Here is an 18,549-nt window from a genome sequence, read left to right on the forward strand (position 1 = left end):
TGTTGTTGTTGTTGTTGTTGTTGTTGTTGTTGTTGTGTTGTGTTGGAAGCCATCCACAGTGGCTGGGGCAGCCCAGCCAGATGGGCAGCGTATGAATAAAATAAAATAATTATTAATTAATGAGGAGGAAGATTATCCTCAGGGCCCCTTCCAACTCTGATTCTATGTTATATATTTGGGGGGGGGTCTTTTGATGCATGTCAATTACAGGATTTTGTGTGTTTTTATAGTAAAATTTAATAAATAATTATAAATGCAGCTGGTTTTTCTGCCCTCCATGCACACACACACACACACAGAGAGAGAGAGAGAGAGAGAGAGAGAGAGAGAGAGAGAGAGAGAGAGAGAGAGACAAAAAACCCTTCTGCCATTGTGTCTTTTATTGGAAGCTGTCTTGGAAAATAGATAACAGCAAATAGCAGTGATAAAAACAGGTTTGGGATGCTCGCAAGCTGCCCCAGGGGAAGGGGGCGACCTGGAGGAGGAGGGGCAGGGCGAGACAGCAGCTCAAGGTGTGTGGGTCTGGGTGTGGGGCTCAGCACCCTTCTCAGACAAGGAGAGGCACCTTTCACCGGGCCTCCGGGTAGGGTTGGGGGGACTCGAACTCACCTCTCTCTGGCATATCCCAGTCATAGATCCACCAGGCGAAATACAGGACGCTGATAGACCAGTAGGAGGTGAAGAGCAGGTAGACCAGGAGAACAGAGAAGAAGGCACCTGGGGGGGGGAGAGAGAGAGGTTAGAGGCAGGTGAGGGGCCAGCCAGCCTTCATGGTTGGGGGAGTTGTCTCCATGGGTCCATCTAGGGCAGGAGGGACGCTGGTCCACCTAGGTCAGGGGTCTGCAACCTTTAAGACAAAAAGAGCCACTTGGACCCATTTCCGAAGGGAAAAAAAAAACTGGGAGCCGCAAAACCACTGCGACATTTAAAACAAATATAACATTGCATTTTATTTTTAAAAATCCGATTTAAATTTTAAAAAATCTGATTTAATTTTTTTAAAAAAAATCCATTTTTTTTTTTGAAAATTCATTTTTATCCACCCTGGGGACCACTACCAGGTCACAGCCTGATCCAAGGTGGGTTGCAACAGCATACAAATATTTGATTTGTTGTTGTTTTTTAAAAAAATGAGTCCTCAACTGCACACTTGTGTTAAATGTTTGTCCCGTGTCTAATTGAAAACTGCTGGCTTTTACAATAATCCTAGTGTCTTTTACCCTTAATATTCCAGACCAGAGGCTATGCTCACCTCTTCCAACCTCCTCTCTTGCTAAATAAAGCACAGAATTGCACCAGAGAAGCCTGTGATGTTTGTGCTGACTTGCATACAGGTGGCTTTCCCTGCAAGACTAATTGCAGCCGTTTAGAGTCGTCAACAGGTTTTCCACACTTATCAGCCGATCACCCATTCCCACCACCCTTCTGAGTAATACCCCTCCCCACTCCCCCACTATATTTAAGGATCTGGTGACTTCTGTTTCAGTGTATCTGAAGAAGTGTGCATGCACACGAAAGCTCATACCAAGAACAAACTCAGTTGGTCTCGAAGGTGCTACTGGAAAGAATTTCCTATTTTGTTTCGAGGTGGCTGTAGTAGTTCATAATGTTCAAACCTTTTTAGGGGAGTTCCCTGCCCCCTTAATGACAATGGGGATAGATTTTGCACATGAACACAGATCCAAGTTAGGACTCCTCTCTTCCACGCCAACAGGTGCTTTGTCAAGGCTCCCCTAACACACACTCAGGACAGAGGAAAAACTGCAACCTTTTGGGGCGTCCTGGCCTTGCTCCGGGGCAGAGAGAGATGCGCGCCCGCGAGAGCGCGGTCTGAGGCTGCGAGCGGAACCAGGAGCAAAGGAGGCAGCGGCAGGGAAACAGGCACTGCTTCCTCGACCATTTTTAAAAAGAGGGCTTCCCCCCTCGCCCGCCACCCGCCGCCCCTGGCCCAGCCCGCAGCTGCCTACCTCGTCGTCGCCTCGACGCAGCAGCCAGCAGCAGCTCCACGCGAGCAGCAGCAGCCACACCTCCGGAGGGAAACTGCTGCTGTCTGCTGCTGCGCCTGCGCTGGCAGAAACGAGGCACGGCGCATGAGCAGAGCAGCACAGCAGCAGCGCCCTCAGCCTCCGGAGGGCGGGCCGCCGGCCACCAGGAGGGCGGCCGCTGCCGCTGGCCAGCTGGAGAAGTGGACGGGTGTATCCGCCCCGGAGCCCCGGCAAAGGTGTAAAAGAGCCGCATGCGGCTCCGGAGCCGCAGGTTGCAGACCCCTGACCTAGGTCTATAGTTCTCATCTGAACATAAGAAGAGCTGGCTGGATTAGGCCAACACCCCCAGCCCCGGCAGCCCAGCATCCTGCCCTCACTGTGGCCAAACAGATGCCCATGAAGGGAAGCCCACAACTAGGGCTGGGCGATCTCTGGCTTCCAAAAGATATCAGCAGCTAAACGCGGTGTGACCAGAGGCATCGGCCGGCTTCATGGTTTCCCCCGCACATCGTGATTTTTGCAGAGCACACACAAACATTATAGTTCGTGATATACTGCCAAGTTCAAAAAACTATGAAACCAAAAGAGGACAAAGTCCCGACTGGAGAAGGATGGCAGATTAAGTTGATGGATTATGCCGAAACAGCAAAAATGACCAGAAGAACCAGAAATCAGGAAGAACAATATTTTATTTTATTTTATTTTATTTTATTTTATTTTATTTTATTTTATTTTATTTTATTTATTTTATTTTATTTTATTTGTAAATGCTCTATATTGATTTTAAGAAGGAATGGGGGAAATTTATAACATACCGTAAAAACATTGTCAACAGCTAAAATCTTAAAGCCCCTCTTCCCTGCTGAGCGCCCCCTGCTGCCCCCCTCTCCCACCCACCCCAGTTCCCAACTTACCAAAGAAGAGGAAGGTGAGGACCCACTGGAAGACGCTAAGGGCCTCCAAGTGCTTCTGCCGATCCATCTTCTGAAGAGGAAAAGGAAGAGATCCTGGGGAGAAAATCCACAGGGCGGGGAGGAGTGGGGGACGACGACGACTCTGCAACAGGACTCCAGCCAGGAGGTGCCCCAGCCTCGATTAAGACGCAGGTGTGTTCAGCGCAGGTGGCCTCCGACCTGCATCCCAAAGCCCACCTGCTCCCCGTCAGCCATGCCCTCGGGAAGGGGGCAGCATTTGGGGCAGGAGGGAGGAGGAGGAGGAGGAGGAGGAAAGAGCCTCACTTGTCCAGGAGAAGATGTTGTCCTGCTGCCCGCGGCTGCAACGCACACGTGTCTCTCTCTGCCGCCTGCACTTTGGACACCCAGGTGAGGCAAATGGGACCTGGGTGAGGTCTCCTCCAGGCTCCAGGGAGCTTTAAAAGGTAAAGTTCGGCGCCTCCCAAACTGTGCATGCCCAGAGGCACCTTCGGATTCGTTTCTTTTGACTCCCAGCCAGGGCACTAGGGCCAAACTCTCTGGTGCACAGAAGCCCCCAAACAGCAGCAGGTAGTGAGAAGATGCCAGAGGGGAGGGGAGGGGGAGGGTGCCCCTGCCAGCCCCATAGCCACGGGGTGGGTGGAGGGAGACCAGGAGCTGCAGGGCTCCACCCCCAGCAACCAGCAGCTGCCTTGCTGGCCCTCGGCTCCTTCGCCTTGGCCCTCATCCCAGGGCCGCCCTGCCCTCTCGGCCCACAAGACAAAGGTTGGGGTGCCAGGATCGATCGGGCCTTCTGCCTTCTGCAAGCTGCTTCAGACAGAGACCTTTGGCCCATCTACCTTGTTGTGACTGGCAGCAGCATCAGTGCCCCTCCAGGGAGGAATTCCCTGCCTCACCTGGAGATGCTGCCCTTGTGGGATAGAACCTGGGCCCTTCTGCATGCCAGGCAGGTGCCCTAACCTGCTACGGTCCTTCAGCAGCCGTAAGCCCAGGGGGAGGGCTGGCTGGGGCAGATTTATGGGTCCCTAGATGACAGTGGGGCTGGAGGACCTTTGAGGGTGTTGTTCAACTATTCGTTCTGTCAGTGAAAGCATTTCCGTGTGCCCTCTGGAACAATCTCCCCTCCCCTCCTCCTGCATGTTATTCTGGGGGGTTCCCCTTACATCCTGGAGTGGATTGGGGGGTCCCCCATTATTCCAGCAGGAGTCCCTGCACTGGCTTCTGCTAGCACCCCAGATTAGCTGAATCCAGGTAGCCACCCATCTGTATCGGGAGACAATGGAGGAGGGTGCCTTTGAGGGTTAGGTCAAACTCTAGGACGTTTACAGGGCCTGCTGTGGTTTTAGAGACTGATGCAGGAGAGAGATGTTTTGTTGCAGCTGGGGCAACTGAAGGTGTCTGGTTGTGCTGCTGCAGAGGCGCCATGGGGTTTCTTCTCTCTGCTCCCCAAAGCAGTCATTCCTCCTCTGGTCACTGTCTGTCTCCAGGCATCACAGTTGCCTGCAAGGGACTTGCACAAGGCAGGGCTGAGATGATTGCCAGCCTTCATGGTCACGTTGGCAGACATCTTTGTAATTCAGAGTTGGTCCCATTCCATCATCATCATGATAATGACTAATAAATTCACCTCCTTCCATGCATATGGTTCAAGGAGATGCACAAAATGCAATAAAATGCAGCTCAGAACCAGTCTAAAAACAAGTATTTTTTTAAACAGTACAAAGTTGACAGAGCACAGTGCGGCAAAGACCATGACGCTGATTGTAGAGTCATAAAACAGAAGAGTTGGAAGGGACCCGAAGGGTCATCCAGCCCAACCCCTTTGGTTGGCATCTGTTCACCTGGAGAGACAATGGAGTGTGCTTCCCGGGGTGAACTGAAACAACTGTGTTTAGCAGCACCGAATTGGCCTCTCTGGGGCGCAAGCCTGGGAAGTGTGTCTGGAGATCCTGGGCTGCCCAGATGACAAGACCCCCCACCCCTCTCGGCCTCGCTGCAATGCAGTTAATGCAGCTTTTGTGACACAGTAGCTCTAGGAAAGAAAGAGTGCCTCTGAGCAGGTGAAGAGTCCTCTGAGGATCCCCAGTTGCAGCTGTCTTCTTTTCAAAGGGACCGGGCGCAGCTTCTCCTGGTTCCCCTGGAAGAAAGACAGGATGAGAAATCACTGGGATTTCTAAAGCACCCTGTGGGTGGGGGTGTTGGGTGCAGTTCAAAGGTTGCCGCCTCCGCCTCCTCCTGCCAGTCAAGGCAGTGAGATCCAAGCTGACCTGACCCGGGAGGGTGCAAAGGTAGAAATTACGCAAACCTTTCGCTGGTAATGACATTGCTTCCTGCCTCAGGGCAGGGCACCCTCTCCCCTCTCCCCTCTCCCCATTTTTGAGGGGTAAGGGGAGAGCTTTGTGCCCTCTGTGGAGCCTCGCTCTTTTTAGCTAGATCTCAGTGAAAGGCCCTTCACATAGAATTGTAAAATTATAGAGTTGGGAGGGACCCCTAGGGCTATCTAGTCCAACCCTGCTCCCCTCCCCAAATCAGGTGCACACGAACGTACGTTCAACTCCCGACACACAGGTGCATTCACAGCATTATGCCAAAATAAGACGAGAAACTTCCATTTCCCTTGTAACCTGAAAACTGACCAATCAGGAGGAGCCACTTCGTTTGACAGCCACCCAATCAGATACAGCACTGGCAGCCCCTTAAACCTTAAATCCCCTTAATGGACAATGGCTTTTATAAGAATAGCTGTGCAAATAGCAGGAAAACTCTGCAGCGCTCTGAAAAACCCTCTGCAATGAGCAGATCAACATCTCACCCATCAAACAGCAGGGCATCAAATAGAACCATAAAATCATAGAATTGTAGAGCTGGAAGGGACCACGAGGGTCATCTAGCCCAACCCGGTGCAACGCAGGAATCTTTTGCTTCGTGTGGGACTTGAACCCATGACTCCGGGATTCAGGGTCTCGTTCTCTACCGACTGAGCTTTCCCAGGTTTGTGGAAATCATCAATTAAGTCAATAAAACCCTATTGTATGACTGGAAAGCAATGGAAAAACTCTGTAAATATCCAAACTGTTTTATTTTGTACAGGAGGGTAAAACAAGAAATACAAAAGCATAAATAGTGTTTCTGAGCCGCAGTGGTGGGCAGAGCAGGGGCGGCCATAATCCCAGAGGCAGAACAGCACCTCTTCGGACCTTTTCCTCTCAGCTGATAAAGGGAAAGACAGAAAATCAGACTGGATAATCACAATATTGGCACAAGAGATGGATGAGCAGAACTGAGTTGACATGATTGTGATGCCAAAAGGAAAGTAAAATATTTCCTCCGAGAGGGAAAGGCAGGCGATACACTGACACCTTGACTGACAGGTAACAGGTCATGGACTCAAATGTCTGTCTGTCACTCCACCTGTTTTATGCCAAATAATGAGGATTGAATGATGCTTTTCTGAAATGAATAGGGGAGGAGAAGGGGGAAATGTAACTTCTAAAAGGAGTTCCTTGCCTTTCTTTGGGACTTATTCTTTCCTGGCTCAGAAAATTGAAACCTTATCGCAACAATAAAGATGGGGTTTAATAGCTGCTTCTTGCTTTCCTTATACCTGCCCGTGGTCTCTTGATTTATCCTGACTGGTGAAAGGCCCTCGCAGGGTGCGGTGCAACCAGCAATGCCCAGATTTCCATTCAAAACCAGGGTGCAAGCTGGGGGTTGCCTCGGAGCATGCACAGAGTGCACACGATGAGTGGGCAAAGGGGAATGCTGAACCGAGGGCCCTCTCTCCCACCCCCCTTTGGCCTGAGACTCCTGGCACCCCCCTGCCCTGCCTCGACCCAACCGGGCATGTCCCAAGTTGCTCCTACAGTCAGAGGAGGGTCCTCGAGCCCCTCGGGAAAACAGATCCACAAGCCCAGAATTCCCCTCCCTCTTTTTCCTGGCCCATAAGAGCAGGGCCCCCGTTTTGCGAGTAAGAGCTGGGCCTGCACGTCTGAATGCTCTTTTCTCTTGCAGACAGGGAAGCTCCTGGCCGCTCACCCGGAGGGCATGTGGCCAGCCCCCTCAAGCCAGCGCCACGGATCCAGGGCCACGGCCTGCTTGGCTCTGCAACCTCGCCTTAATAATGCACGTATGAATGAGACAACCAGCCTTAGGCTCTGCAGGCGGGCACAAAAGGGGGTTCGGGCACCAAGGACCCAAAATCAGACACCAGGCACGGCGCCTTTTATTGGAAATGGTGTGTACAGATGGGGATGGGGGGTCTCCCGTGTGTCTCCCCCCCAACCACAACCTTGTGTCCCCTGATGCTGCTTCGGGTCACGTCTGCGTCCCTCTAGGTGATGAGGAGCTGCTGGGAGGCCGGGAGGCCGCAGGATTCTTTATGGGCATTGAAGAGTTCCTTCAGGGCCTCGACGTAGAGAGCGTGGAAATTGTTCACCTCGTCCTCAGTGGGGTGCGGGCGGAGCGGGACCGGGATAGGCTTCCCCACTGCAGGAAGGAGAGGAAGCATGGACGGTTGGGGGGGCCTGGTTTGCCCCTCACCCCCACCCCATAGCAGTAAGGGCCTCCCCACCCCAGCAGCCTTTGCACCCTGGCTTGGGTTTCAGGCGTGGATTAAGTGCAGGAATCGAGGGGACACCCAAGGGTCATCCAGGCCAACCCCCTGCAATGCAGGAATCCCTAGCCAACCAGGCAACCTCTGTTTAGTAACCTCCAAAGAAGGAGAGAAGGAAGTCAGGGTGTGTGTGTGCGCGCACGTGCAATCACAGCTCCCTCCATAGCAACGCCCTTAAAACGAGGCGGCTCGTTTGATTCTTGAATCGCAGAGGGGTTGGACTAGATGACCTTTGGGAGACCCATTCAACTCCACAGGGCTCTGATTCAGTTTTAGGAGGGGGCGAGGGAGAGGCACGCCATAACCTGCCGCTTTGTATGATGCTGCAGAGTTTGTGGCTCTTTGTAAGCAGGTTGGTGAGTTGGGGGTGTTGGGGGGGGGGGGGAGTCGGAGGTTAAGGGAGGGACGGGGAGCCTGGTGGGTCCTTACCCACCACCGTGATGGGGGCAGCCATGGGCAAGATCCCCCAGGAGTGGCTGGAGAAGAGCCCCCTCCGCTGAAGAGGCAAGGGGCGAAGCCGGTCAGCTGCTTGAAACGGAGCTGGAAGCGCCGAGCGAAGCTGCCCTCAGGGAAGCGGATCTGTTGGAAAATGTCATTCTCCCCGAAGGTGTAAACGGGCACCAGGTCAGCCCTGCGAGAAGAGGAGGGAAGAAGGAATGTCCGGTCAGGGAGAGCATTTAATCCGACCAAGAACCTTGCGAGGTAGACCAGGCTGTGGGAAGGCAGGGACCTGAGGATAGGGAATTCACGGCCTGTTATACATTGAGAGAAAACTATCTTAAAATGTTGTACAGGTGGTATTTGATAGATAAAAAGACAACGCAGTAGAAAAGGTTTGAGTAAAAACACTGTGGGGGTGAGAAGTCCACTTATGGAACAGTGGAATTAATTGTTAGGAAGGTTATTGTGAAAACATAAGAAAAATGTAATAGAAAATTACACAGCAAGGACGGGCAGGGACGTTGAGACCTCGCAATTGTTTCATTGGGGCAAGATCCACCAGGAAGCGCTGCCATGCTCAGGCAGCCCGAGATACTGCTGGCCTGCGCCCAACACCCCCCAGACACCCCCTTGCCCCACTGGTGCCCCTACCCGTGTTGCAGCGCCAGGCGCACGAATCCCCTCCTCCCGTGAAGGCGGACGCGCTGCTCTCCGGGGGCACAGTCCAGCGACTCGGCTGCGCCCCCCACCACGATGACCACTGCGTGCCCAGGGGGCCCGCTCAGGAGGAAGTCCAGGGACCTTTTGTTGACCGGGACCATCCCTGGAAGCGAGAGAAAGCAAAGGGGCTTGTGGGTGCGAAACATCTCCAGGGATTCCCTGCTTTGCAGGGGTTTGGACTTAGAGGACCCTCACGATTCAACTCTGAAATTCTGCGAGTCGATTAAAGGGCAAATGGGTCACTGGCAAAGGATCGGCGCGTCTTAAAGCGGTTTGAAGGAGAGACGGTGGCTAACAGATTGAGGTTGAATCCTGACAAGACAGAAGTACTGTTTTTGGGGGACAGGGGGCAGGCTGGTGTGGAGGACTCCTTGGTCTTGAATGGGGCAACTGTGCCCCTGAAGGAGCAGGAGCACAGCCGGGAGTCATTTTGGACTCACAGCTGTCCATGGAGCCGCAGGTTAATTCTGTGTCCAGGGCAGCTGTCTACCAGCTCCATCTGGTACGCAGGATGAAACCCTACCTTCCCGCGGACTGTCTCGCCAGAGTGGTGCATTCTCTAGTTATCTCCTGCTTGGACTACTGCAATGCGCTCTACATGGGGCTACCTTTGAAGGAGACCTGGAAACTGCAACTAATCCAGAATGTGGCAGCTAGACTGGTGATTAGGAGCGGCCACCAAGATCATATAACAGCGGTCCTGAAAGACCTACATTGGCTCCCAGTATGTTTCTGAGCACAATTCAAAGAGATGGTGCTGACCTATAAAGCTCTAAACGGAGCGTCTCCACCCCCATCATTCAGCCGGACACTGAGGTCCAGCTCCGAGGGCCTTCTGGCAGTTCCCTCACTGCGAGAAGTGAAGCTACAGGGAACCAGGCAGAGGGCCTTCTCAGAAGTGGAAATAAACAACCATCTGACTTTTAGAAAACATCTGAAGGGTGCCCCGTCTCGGGAAGTTTTTAATGTTTGGTGTTTTATCGTGTTTTTAATATTGTGTTGGAAGCCACCCAGAGTGGCTGGAAAAACCCAGCCAGACGGGCGGAGTATAAATAATTATCATCATGATTTGTGCAATCTAACACCCCTTTTCATTTGCATAGGAGCAAAGAATGGCAGGGAAAACAGACATTCTTGCTGAGGAATTCTATTCCCAGTGGCTCAGGGAGGGCATTCCTGAGACTGGGGTGGTTCCTCCCATTTGATGGGTCAGGCAGGATTCTTGAAGATGCTCCTTAGGGGAGGGGCCACCCCACTTCCCCACCCTTGCTAGAAGCGCAAGACAGACTCTCAACCCGCTGTGGACTCCATGTGCCATGTCCCTAAGGTCTTCCCTGCCCCACTCTTTCTTCTCCATTCCTTGCCCCGTTGGCCTCACCTGAGCTCATCATGTACTCCCGGTAGACGGGCAGGTAGAACAGCCCTGCGAGGAGGGCCAGGCTGGGCCGGAGGCCCAGGGAAGGTGCGGGAGAAGCCCGTGCCCTCGGTGCAGAAGGCAGAAAAAGGCCCCCGCACAGATGATCCCGTGGGGGTGGGAGCCCAGGACGTAGTTCCGTGTCGGGGGCAGCTCGGCCGTCTTCACCAGCTGCAAGGCAAGAGGGGAGAGTCCTTCGGCATTTGGACCCCCACCCGAATGTCACATTCACAGGCAGTGCGCAGATCCCATGGCCAGCAGCCTTTGACGGCCGCCACCTCCTGCTTCTCCGTGATTGGTCTCCAGGGGTTCCAGAGACCCTTGGCATCCTTCAGGAGGAAGGCAGACCCTGCATCGCCTGCCAGCGCCCTTCTCATACCTTGATGGGGAAATAATCCCGGTGGAGCTCCCAGACTCTCCAGCGCCTCATCCAGTCGTTGCGGCGCCCACCTGCGAAGGCAGTAGACGGAATCAGAGAACTGTGGGGTGGAAGGGGACCCCCAAGGGTCATCCAGCCCAACCCCCTGCAATGCAGGAATCAAGCTAAGGAATCCCTGGCAGATGACCACCCGACCTCTGCTTAAAAAAATAATTATTTAATTATGACTTGCTGATGTTTAATTTTAGTGTTTATTATTGGATTCTAGTGGATTATTGCATATTGCTTACTTGGTATAAGTTATTTTAAACTTTTCTATAGGATCTGATTGCTACTATTAATACTTGATGTTTATTATTGTGTGTGTGTGTGTGTGTGTGTTGGAAGCCAAGCCAGACAGGCAGGGTATAGATAAAATTATAATTAATTAATTAATTAATTAATTATGAGGAGCAAGATGATCCTCGGGGTCCCTTCCAACTCTGATTCTATGTTATATTTTGGGGAGGGTTCTTTGATTCGTGTCAATTACAGGATTTCGTGTGTTTTTTTATAGTAAAATTTAATAAATAATTATAAATGCAGCTGGTTTTTCTGCCCTCCACACACACACACACACACACAGAGAGAGAGAGAGAGAGAGAGAGAAGAGAAACCCTTCTGCCATTGTGTCTTTTATTGGAAGCTGTCTTGGAAAATAGATAACAGCAAATAGCAGTGATAAAAACAGGTTTGGGCTGCTTGCAAGTTGCCCCAAGGGAAGGGGGCGACCTGGAGGAGGGGGGGCCAGGGCGAGACAGCAGCTCAAGTTGTGTGGGTCTGGGTGTGGGGCTCAGCACCCTTTTCAGACAAGGAGAGGCACCTTTCAATGGGCCTCCGGGTAGGGTTGGGGGCAGTGCCGGATTACGTATAAGTTAAACAAGCTATAGGGTTAGGGCCCCCACTATCTCGGGCCCCCCCAAAAAATTAAAGGGAAAAAACCCGGATGTACATTTTCCCAAATATAACATAAAAAACAAATAAAATAAAACTGACATACAGCAACAGTGTTTTGTGTTATGTAGGCTCCTATGATGTAAGTCATGGGCCCCGCTGCTAGCCCACTCCCTAAAATATCACTGGTTTGCTCCTTTCTATATATCGGGTGCCTACATTCTGCATGGACTGGTTGCATGGCAACATGGGCAAATGGCTTGAGATACCTATTAGGTCCATAAATGACCGTATTATAGCATATATTCAACACAAAAAACAGTGACAATTGGTTGTGGACAAAGGACAGCTGGACATGTTAAAGGGCCCAATCACCTACAGTAGCTTAGGACCTCATGAAACCAAATCTGGCCCTGGTTGGGGGGACTCGAACTCACCTCTCTCTGGCGAGACAGCAGCTCAAGCTGTGTGGTCTGGGTGTGGGGCTCAGCCACCCGTCTCAGACAAGGGAGGTGCCTTTCACCGGGCCTCCGGCCTTGGTTGGGGAGAATCGAACTCACCTCCTCTGGGTATCCCAGTCGAAGATCCACCAGGCTAAATACAGGACGCTGATAGACCAGTAGGAGGTGAAGAGCAGGTAGACCAGGAGAACAGAGAAGAAGGCCACTGGGGGAGGGGAGGCCAGAGGCAGGTGAGGGGCGGCCGGCCCTCCAGGCTGAAAGCTCCACAATATACCAATCTATCACAATGTGACCAGAGGCATCGGCCGGCTTCATGGTTTCCCCCGCACATCGTGATTTTTGCATAGCACACACAACAATCATAGGTCATGATCTATTGCCGGGTTCAAAAACTATGAAACCAAAAGAGGACAAAAGAGGACAAGAGCATTAAAGACCTCTAAAGAAGGAGACTCCAGCACACTCCTTGGCAGCAAATTCCAAGGATTTACTTAAGAGCTTGTTCGGGAGTGGAATTTGCTGCCAAGGAGTGTGGTGGAGTCTCCTTCTTTGGAGGTCTTTAAGCGGAGGCTTGACAGCCATCTGTCAGGAATGCTTTGATGGTGTTTCCTGCTTGGCAGGGGGTCAGACTGGATGGCCCTTGGGGTCTTTCCAACTCTAGGATTCTAGGATTTCAAAGTCCCGACTGGAGATGAATGGCAGATTAAGTTGATGGATTATGCTTGAAACGGCAAAAATGACCAGAAGAATCAGAAATCAGGAAGACCAACATTTTATTTTAAAACATTTTTTGGTAAATGCTCTTTATTGATTTTAATAAAGAATTGGGGAAAATTTATAACTTACCATAAAAACCATTGTAAACAGTTAACATGTTAGTAGGACTGCAATAACACTTGTAGTTTAATGGTGAATTTTGGATATAATGGAGATGTAAAAGATTTGGATTATTATGAAAGATGCAGGAGGAAATGATAACAGTAGGACCCACAAAGGGGAGGAGGGAAGTTCAAGAGATTCCTTGGAATCCTGTCTTTATTTTGTATGTGGATATGTGATTGTAAAACTTTAATTTGGAAACCAAATAAATAATTAAAAAAAAATGAAACCAATATCACAATGTGGACTTCAAACCAGTTTGGGATGATTATACTGATATATCGCCCAACTGTACCCACAAGCAAGAGCAGCCCCTCCCCACCGCCACTGGGATTCAGAGGCCACAGTCCCAATTTCACGGGACCCCAAGGATGTGATCTGAAGCCCCCCTAAATCCAGAAGGACATTTAGGTGGGAAGGGGCACCAGGGTCATCTAGCCCAACCCTCTGCGGGTGCTGACTCCCTAGTCCAGACACACCTGGCCCAAAGCTGCTTTGAAAAGAAGAGGGGGCTTGTCTTTTGGGGGAGGGGGGCCTGGCCTGCCAGAGGACCTCCCAAAAGCCCTGGCCCCAGGAAGAGGAGGAGGGCAAGCTGCCCCCTCCCCTGCTGAGCGCCCCCCTGCTGCCCCCTTCTCCACCCACCCCAGTTCCCAACTTACAAAGAAGAGGAAGGTGAGGACCCACTGGAAGACGCTAAGGGCCTCCAGGTGTTTCTGAAGATCCATCTTCTGAACAGGAGAGGAAGAGATCCTGGGGAGAAAATCCACAGGGCGGGGAGGAGTGGGGGACGACGACCTCTGCAACAGGACTCCAGCAGGAGGTGCCCCTGCCTCGATTAAGACGCAGGTGTGTTCAGCGCAGGTGGCCTCCGACCTGCATCCCAAAGCCCCCTGCTCCCCGTCAGCCATGCCCTCGGGAAGGGGGCAGCATTTGGGGCAGGAGGGAGGAGGAGGAGGAGGAGGAGGAGGAGGAGGAGGAGGAGGAAAGAGCCTCACTTGTCCAGGGGAAGATGTTGTCCTGCTGCCCGCGGCTGCAACGCACACGTCTCTCTCTGCCGCCTGCACTTTGGTCCCCAGGTGGGCCTGCGATAAGGACACTGCTGTCACCCAGGTGAGGCAAAGGGGACCTGGGTGAGCTCTCCTCCTCCAAAAGCAGACAAGGCGTGTCATTTCATTCCTGGCCTTAAAAAGGTCAAGCCCAGAGGCTCCCAAACTGTGCATGCCCAGAGGCACCTTCGGATTCGTTCCTTTTGACTCCCAGCCAGGGCAACTGGAGCCAGTCTCTCTGGTGCACAGAAGCCCCCAAACAGCAGCAGGCAGTGAGAAGATGCCAGAGGGGAGGGGAGGGGGAGGGTGCCCCTGCCAGCCCCCTAGCCACGGGGTGGGTAGAGGGAGACCAGGAGCTGCAGGGCTCCATGTCCAGCAATCAGCAGCTGCTAGGCTGGCCCTCGGCTCCTTCCCCTTGGCCCTCATCCCAGGGCCACCCCGCCCTCTTGGCCCACGAGACAAAGGTTGGGGTGCCAGGATTGATTGGCTCATCTGCAGACCTCCCTTCTCCGAGCCACGGGGAACAGAGGAAGCTACGCTCGAGCAGATGCTTAAAATGCAATAAAAAGCAGGGGAGAACCGTTTTAAAAACAAACAGATGCATTTCAAAAAACAGTGGGACTTACTGTAGAACCATAAAGCGGTATAGTTGGAAGGGACCCCCCAAGGTCATCCAGCCCAACCCCTTGCAAGGCAGGAATCACAGCTTTGGTGGTGGCGCTGTAGCTCTAGGAAAGAAAGAGTGCCTCTGAGCAGGTGAAGAGTCCTCTGAGGATCCCCCAGTTGCAGCTGTCTTCCTTTCAAAGGGACCGGGTGCAAGCTCCTCCTGGTGGCCTTTAGGTGCCCCTGGAAGAAAGAACAGGATGAGAAATCACGGGGATTTCTGAAGCACCCTGTGGGTGGGGGTGTGGGGTGCAGTTCAAAGGTTGCCGCCTCCGCCTCCTCCTCCTCCTGCCAGGCAAGGCAGTGAGATCCAAGCTGACCTGACCCGGGAGGGTGCAAAGGTAGAAATTACGCAAACCTTTCGCTGGCAATGAATTGCTTCCTGCCTCAGGGCAGGGAAAACCCTCTCCCCAAATTAGCATTTATACATCCCAATACTTTCCTCCAAAATCTGTAAGCGTCAGACATCGCATAAGCATATGCTTCAAAGAGGCATGCTCATTTTGGCACCTCCAGCAACACGTCATTGTAGATCATCCCTTTCTATATTAATGTATCGGAGCCCAATAAATATTGTTTTTGGTTGTATAAGACGTAGTTTATAATCCAATGGCACATTAGCTAGAGAAGGTAAAACGCTGGTTTCCAAAAAAGTAATAACCATCAAAACAATCCAGTGAAAACATGAACATCCACAATTAAATAAGATAACATGCAATATGGAGAGGCGATGAGAATAAAGGCCAGCTCTTCCTCTCCTGGCAGGGGAAATAGGGTCATTCTGGAGTCACATCAGAAGTTCTGGGACCGTCCCTGGGAAATCAAGACACTTGGAGGGTATGGCAGGAGACTCTTAATCTCAAGGTCGCGGGGTTCGAGCCCATGTTGGGCCAAAGCTTCCTCTTTTTCGTTGTTTTTTTTTCAATTTTACAAACAACCACAAAAACAAAGAAACAAAATGCAAACATCACATTTCCTTTGACTCCTCCCCCCCCCTTTGTGGATCCTTATGTTATAATTTTCGTTCTGCCTCTCCTCACTGACTCCAGTTATTATAAATCCTTAATCCAATCCGTGATTCGAATTTTTACTACAAGTTTCCTGTCAAACCTACGAAGGATTGTAGTTGCTTACAATAATTCCTTTCCAAATGCATTTTTAACTCTCCCCATTCTTTATTGAAATTTGATTCTTCCTGGCTCCTGATTCTTCCGATGAATCCTCCATTGCGGGGGGTGGGGGTGGGGGCTGGACTAGATGACCCCCAGGGTCCCTTCCAGCCCTACACCTCATCTGTGTTTTAAGTTGCCCATATATAAAATAATAGAATAGTAGAGCTGGAAGGGGGGCGTCATTAGTCTACCCCCCCCAGGCGATGCCAGGAATATTTGGCCCCAATGTGGGGCTTGAAACCCGTAACCCAGGAATGGGGAGGTGGGTTGGCTTGGGGGTGGGAGAGGAAAGAGACCCAGCCAGGAAGAGCAGGATTTTTAAGGAAGAGGGAGGAGGAGGGATAGGGGGAAGACTTGATTTCCACTTATAGTACAGTATTTCAGTCAAAGTGTGCTCTGTCCCTGCCCATGGGGGAGGACTGAGCATGCGGGGGGGGGGCAAACAGCCTCCTGCCCCCTTTTAAGGTTTCAAGGCGAGACTGTTTATAAGAATTCTAAGGTCTCCAATATAAATTAAATGCTCATAAACTTACAAGGTAAATGCATAGAAACCAGGTGTCTGAAATAAATAAAATAAAAATTCTTTTCCAGTAGCACCTTAGAGACCAACTAAGTTTGTTCTTGGTATGAGCTTTCGTGTGCATGCACACTTCTTCAGATACCCAAACTTAGTTTGTCTCTAAGGTGCTACTAGAAAGAAATTTTTATTTTATTTTGTTTTGACTATGGGCAGACCAACACGGCTACCCACCTGTAACTGTGTCTGAAATAGTACAGGACAGCAATCCCAAAGCCATTTGGACTCCCCCAAATTGACCTCAAATATTTCTCCGCAAGGAGAGGAAGGAAATGGGGGAAAGAATAAAGGAGGGAATATCTTGCATGTGTACTCTGTTTAAAGGCAGTCAGCCAAACAGGCTCACATTTCCATCCACTGATACAAACAATGCTTTCTCTTATTTTCTTTCTGCACCTTAGTAAGACGAACGATACATTTAATAGTGACATCTGTCCGGTTGTATTTCCGAAAACATAAAACAAGCATTTCATTAAAAATGAAGTGGCCTGTTGTCAATTACTCATACCAAAAAGTAGCTTAGAACATTTAATATAGGAATTCAGTCAGTGGGTCCCTTTCTGTTTAGCTGCATTAGCTGGTGAAGAGAAGGGCCCCGAGGAAAATGCTCTCGGCATATATTAAAAAGTATTAAAAGGATCAGCATGATGCACACATGCTTTTTCCCACACACCGCTGAAGGAGCAAAGTTATAAAGACCTAAAGCCAAACTGACCCTGTTTACGTGTAATCGGGCTTATTCTCAAGGACCGCAGATTGCACGAGACCCAGTCTATAATATCATATAACCAGATTGCACGAGATCCAGGTCTATAATATCATATAACCAGATTGCACGAGATCCAGGTCTATAATATCATATACAGATTGCACGAGATCCAGGTCTATACTATCATATAACCAGATTGCACGAGATCCAGGTCTATAATATCATATAACCAGATTGCACGAGATCCAGGTCTATAATACCATATAACCAGATTGCACGAGATCCAGGTCTATACTATCATATAACCAGATTGCACGAGATCCAGGTCTATAATATCATATAACCAGATTTGCACGAGATCCAGGTTTATGATATCATATAACAGATTGCACGAGATCCAGGTCTATAATATCATATAACCAGATTGCACGAGATCCAGGTCTATAATATCATATAACCAGATTGCACGAGATCCAGGTCTATAATATCATATAACCAGATTGCACGAGATCCAGGTCTATAATATCATATAACCGATTGCACGAGATCAGGTCTATAATACCATATAACCAGATTGCACGAGATCCAGGTCTATAATATCATATAACCAGATTGCACGAGATCCAGGTCTATAATATCATATAACCAGATTGCACGAGATCCAGGTCTATAATATCATATAACCAGATTGCACGAGATCCAGGTCTATAATATCATATAACCAGATTGCACGAGATCCAGTCTAATATCATATAACCGATTGCACGAGACCAGGTCTATAATATCATATAACCAGATTGCACGAGATCCAGTTCTATAATATATAACCTGATTGCACGAGATCCAGGTTATATATCATATAACCAGATTGCACGAGATCCAGGTCTATATATAACCAGATTGCACGAGATCCAGGTCTATAATATCATATAACCATTGCACGAGATCCAGGTCTATAATCATATAACCAGATTGCACGAGATCCAGGTCTATAATATCATATAACCAGATTGCACGAGATCCAGGTCTATATATCATATAACCAGTGCACGAGATCCAGGTCTATATCTATAACCAGATTGCACGAGATCCAGGTCTAAATATATAACCAGATTGCACGAGTCCAGGTCTATAATATCATATAACCAGATTGCACGAGATCCAGGTCTATAATATCATATAACCAGATTGCACGAGATCCAGGTCTATAATATCATATAACCAGATTGCACGAGATCCAGTCTATAAATATCATAACCAGATTACACAGATCCAGGTCTATATCATATACCAGATTGCACGAGATCCAGGTCTATAATCATCATAACCAGTTGCACGAGTCCAGGTCTATAATATCATATAACCAGATTGCACGAGATCCAGTCTATAATATCATATACCAGATTGCCACGAGATCCAGGTCTATATATCATATAACCAGATTGCACGAGATCCAGGTCTATAATATCATATAACCAGATTGCACGAGATCCAGTTCTATATATCATATAACCATATTGCACGAGACCAGGTCTATATATCATATAACCAGATTGCACGAGATCCAGTCTATAGATCTATAACCTATTGCACGAGATCCAGGTTTATGATATCATAACCAGATTG

General features: G+C 50.0%; 1 protein-coding gene and 1 long non-coding RNA gene across 2 annotated transcripts; both read right to left on the reverse strand.

Annotated features, from left to right (window-relative positions):
- Positions 1 to 606: 606 nt before the first annotated feature.
- On the reverse strand, positions 607 to 3,251 carry LOC117058370. Its single transcript, XR_004427856.1, has 3 exons — positions 3,224 to 3,251; positions 2,900 to 2,969; positions 607 to 717 (listed from the first exon to the last, which is right to left on the reverse strand). It is a non-coding gene; the product is annotated as an uncharacterized LOC117058370 (long non-coding RNA).
- Positions 3,252 to 7,177: 3,926 nt separating this feature from the next.
- LOC117058812 (2-acylglycerol O-acyltransferase 3-like) lies at positions 7,178 to 13,664 on the reverse strand. The gene is given in 11 exon segments (XM_033170181.1): positions 7,178 to 7,402; positions 7,959 to 8,021; positions 8,024 to 8,160; positions 8,622 to 8,793; positions 10,069 to 10,144; positions 10,146 to 10,193; positions 10,195 to 10,275; positions 10,484 to 10,554; positions 11,854 to 11,865; positions 11,987 to 12,082; positions 13,412 to 13,664. Coding segments are annotated over 11 exon segments (1,164 nt in total). The 3' UTR covers positions 7,178 to 7,247.
- Between the last annotated feature and the right edge of the window lie 4,885 nt (positions 13,665 to 18,549).

This window comes from Lacerta agilis, chromosome 14, assembly GCF_009819535.1.
Source record: "Lacerta agilis isolate rLacAgi1 chromosome 14, rLacAgi1.pri, whole genome shotgun sequence".
Classification (NCBI taxonomy): Eukaryota; Metazoa; Chordata; class Lepidosauria; order Squamata; family Lacertidae; genus Lacerta; species Lacerta agilis.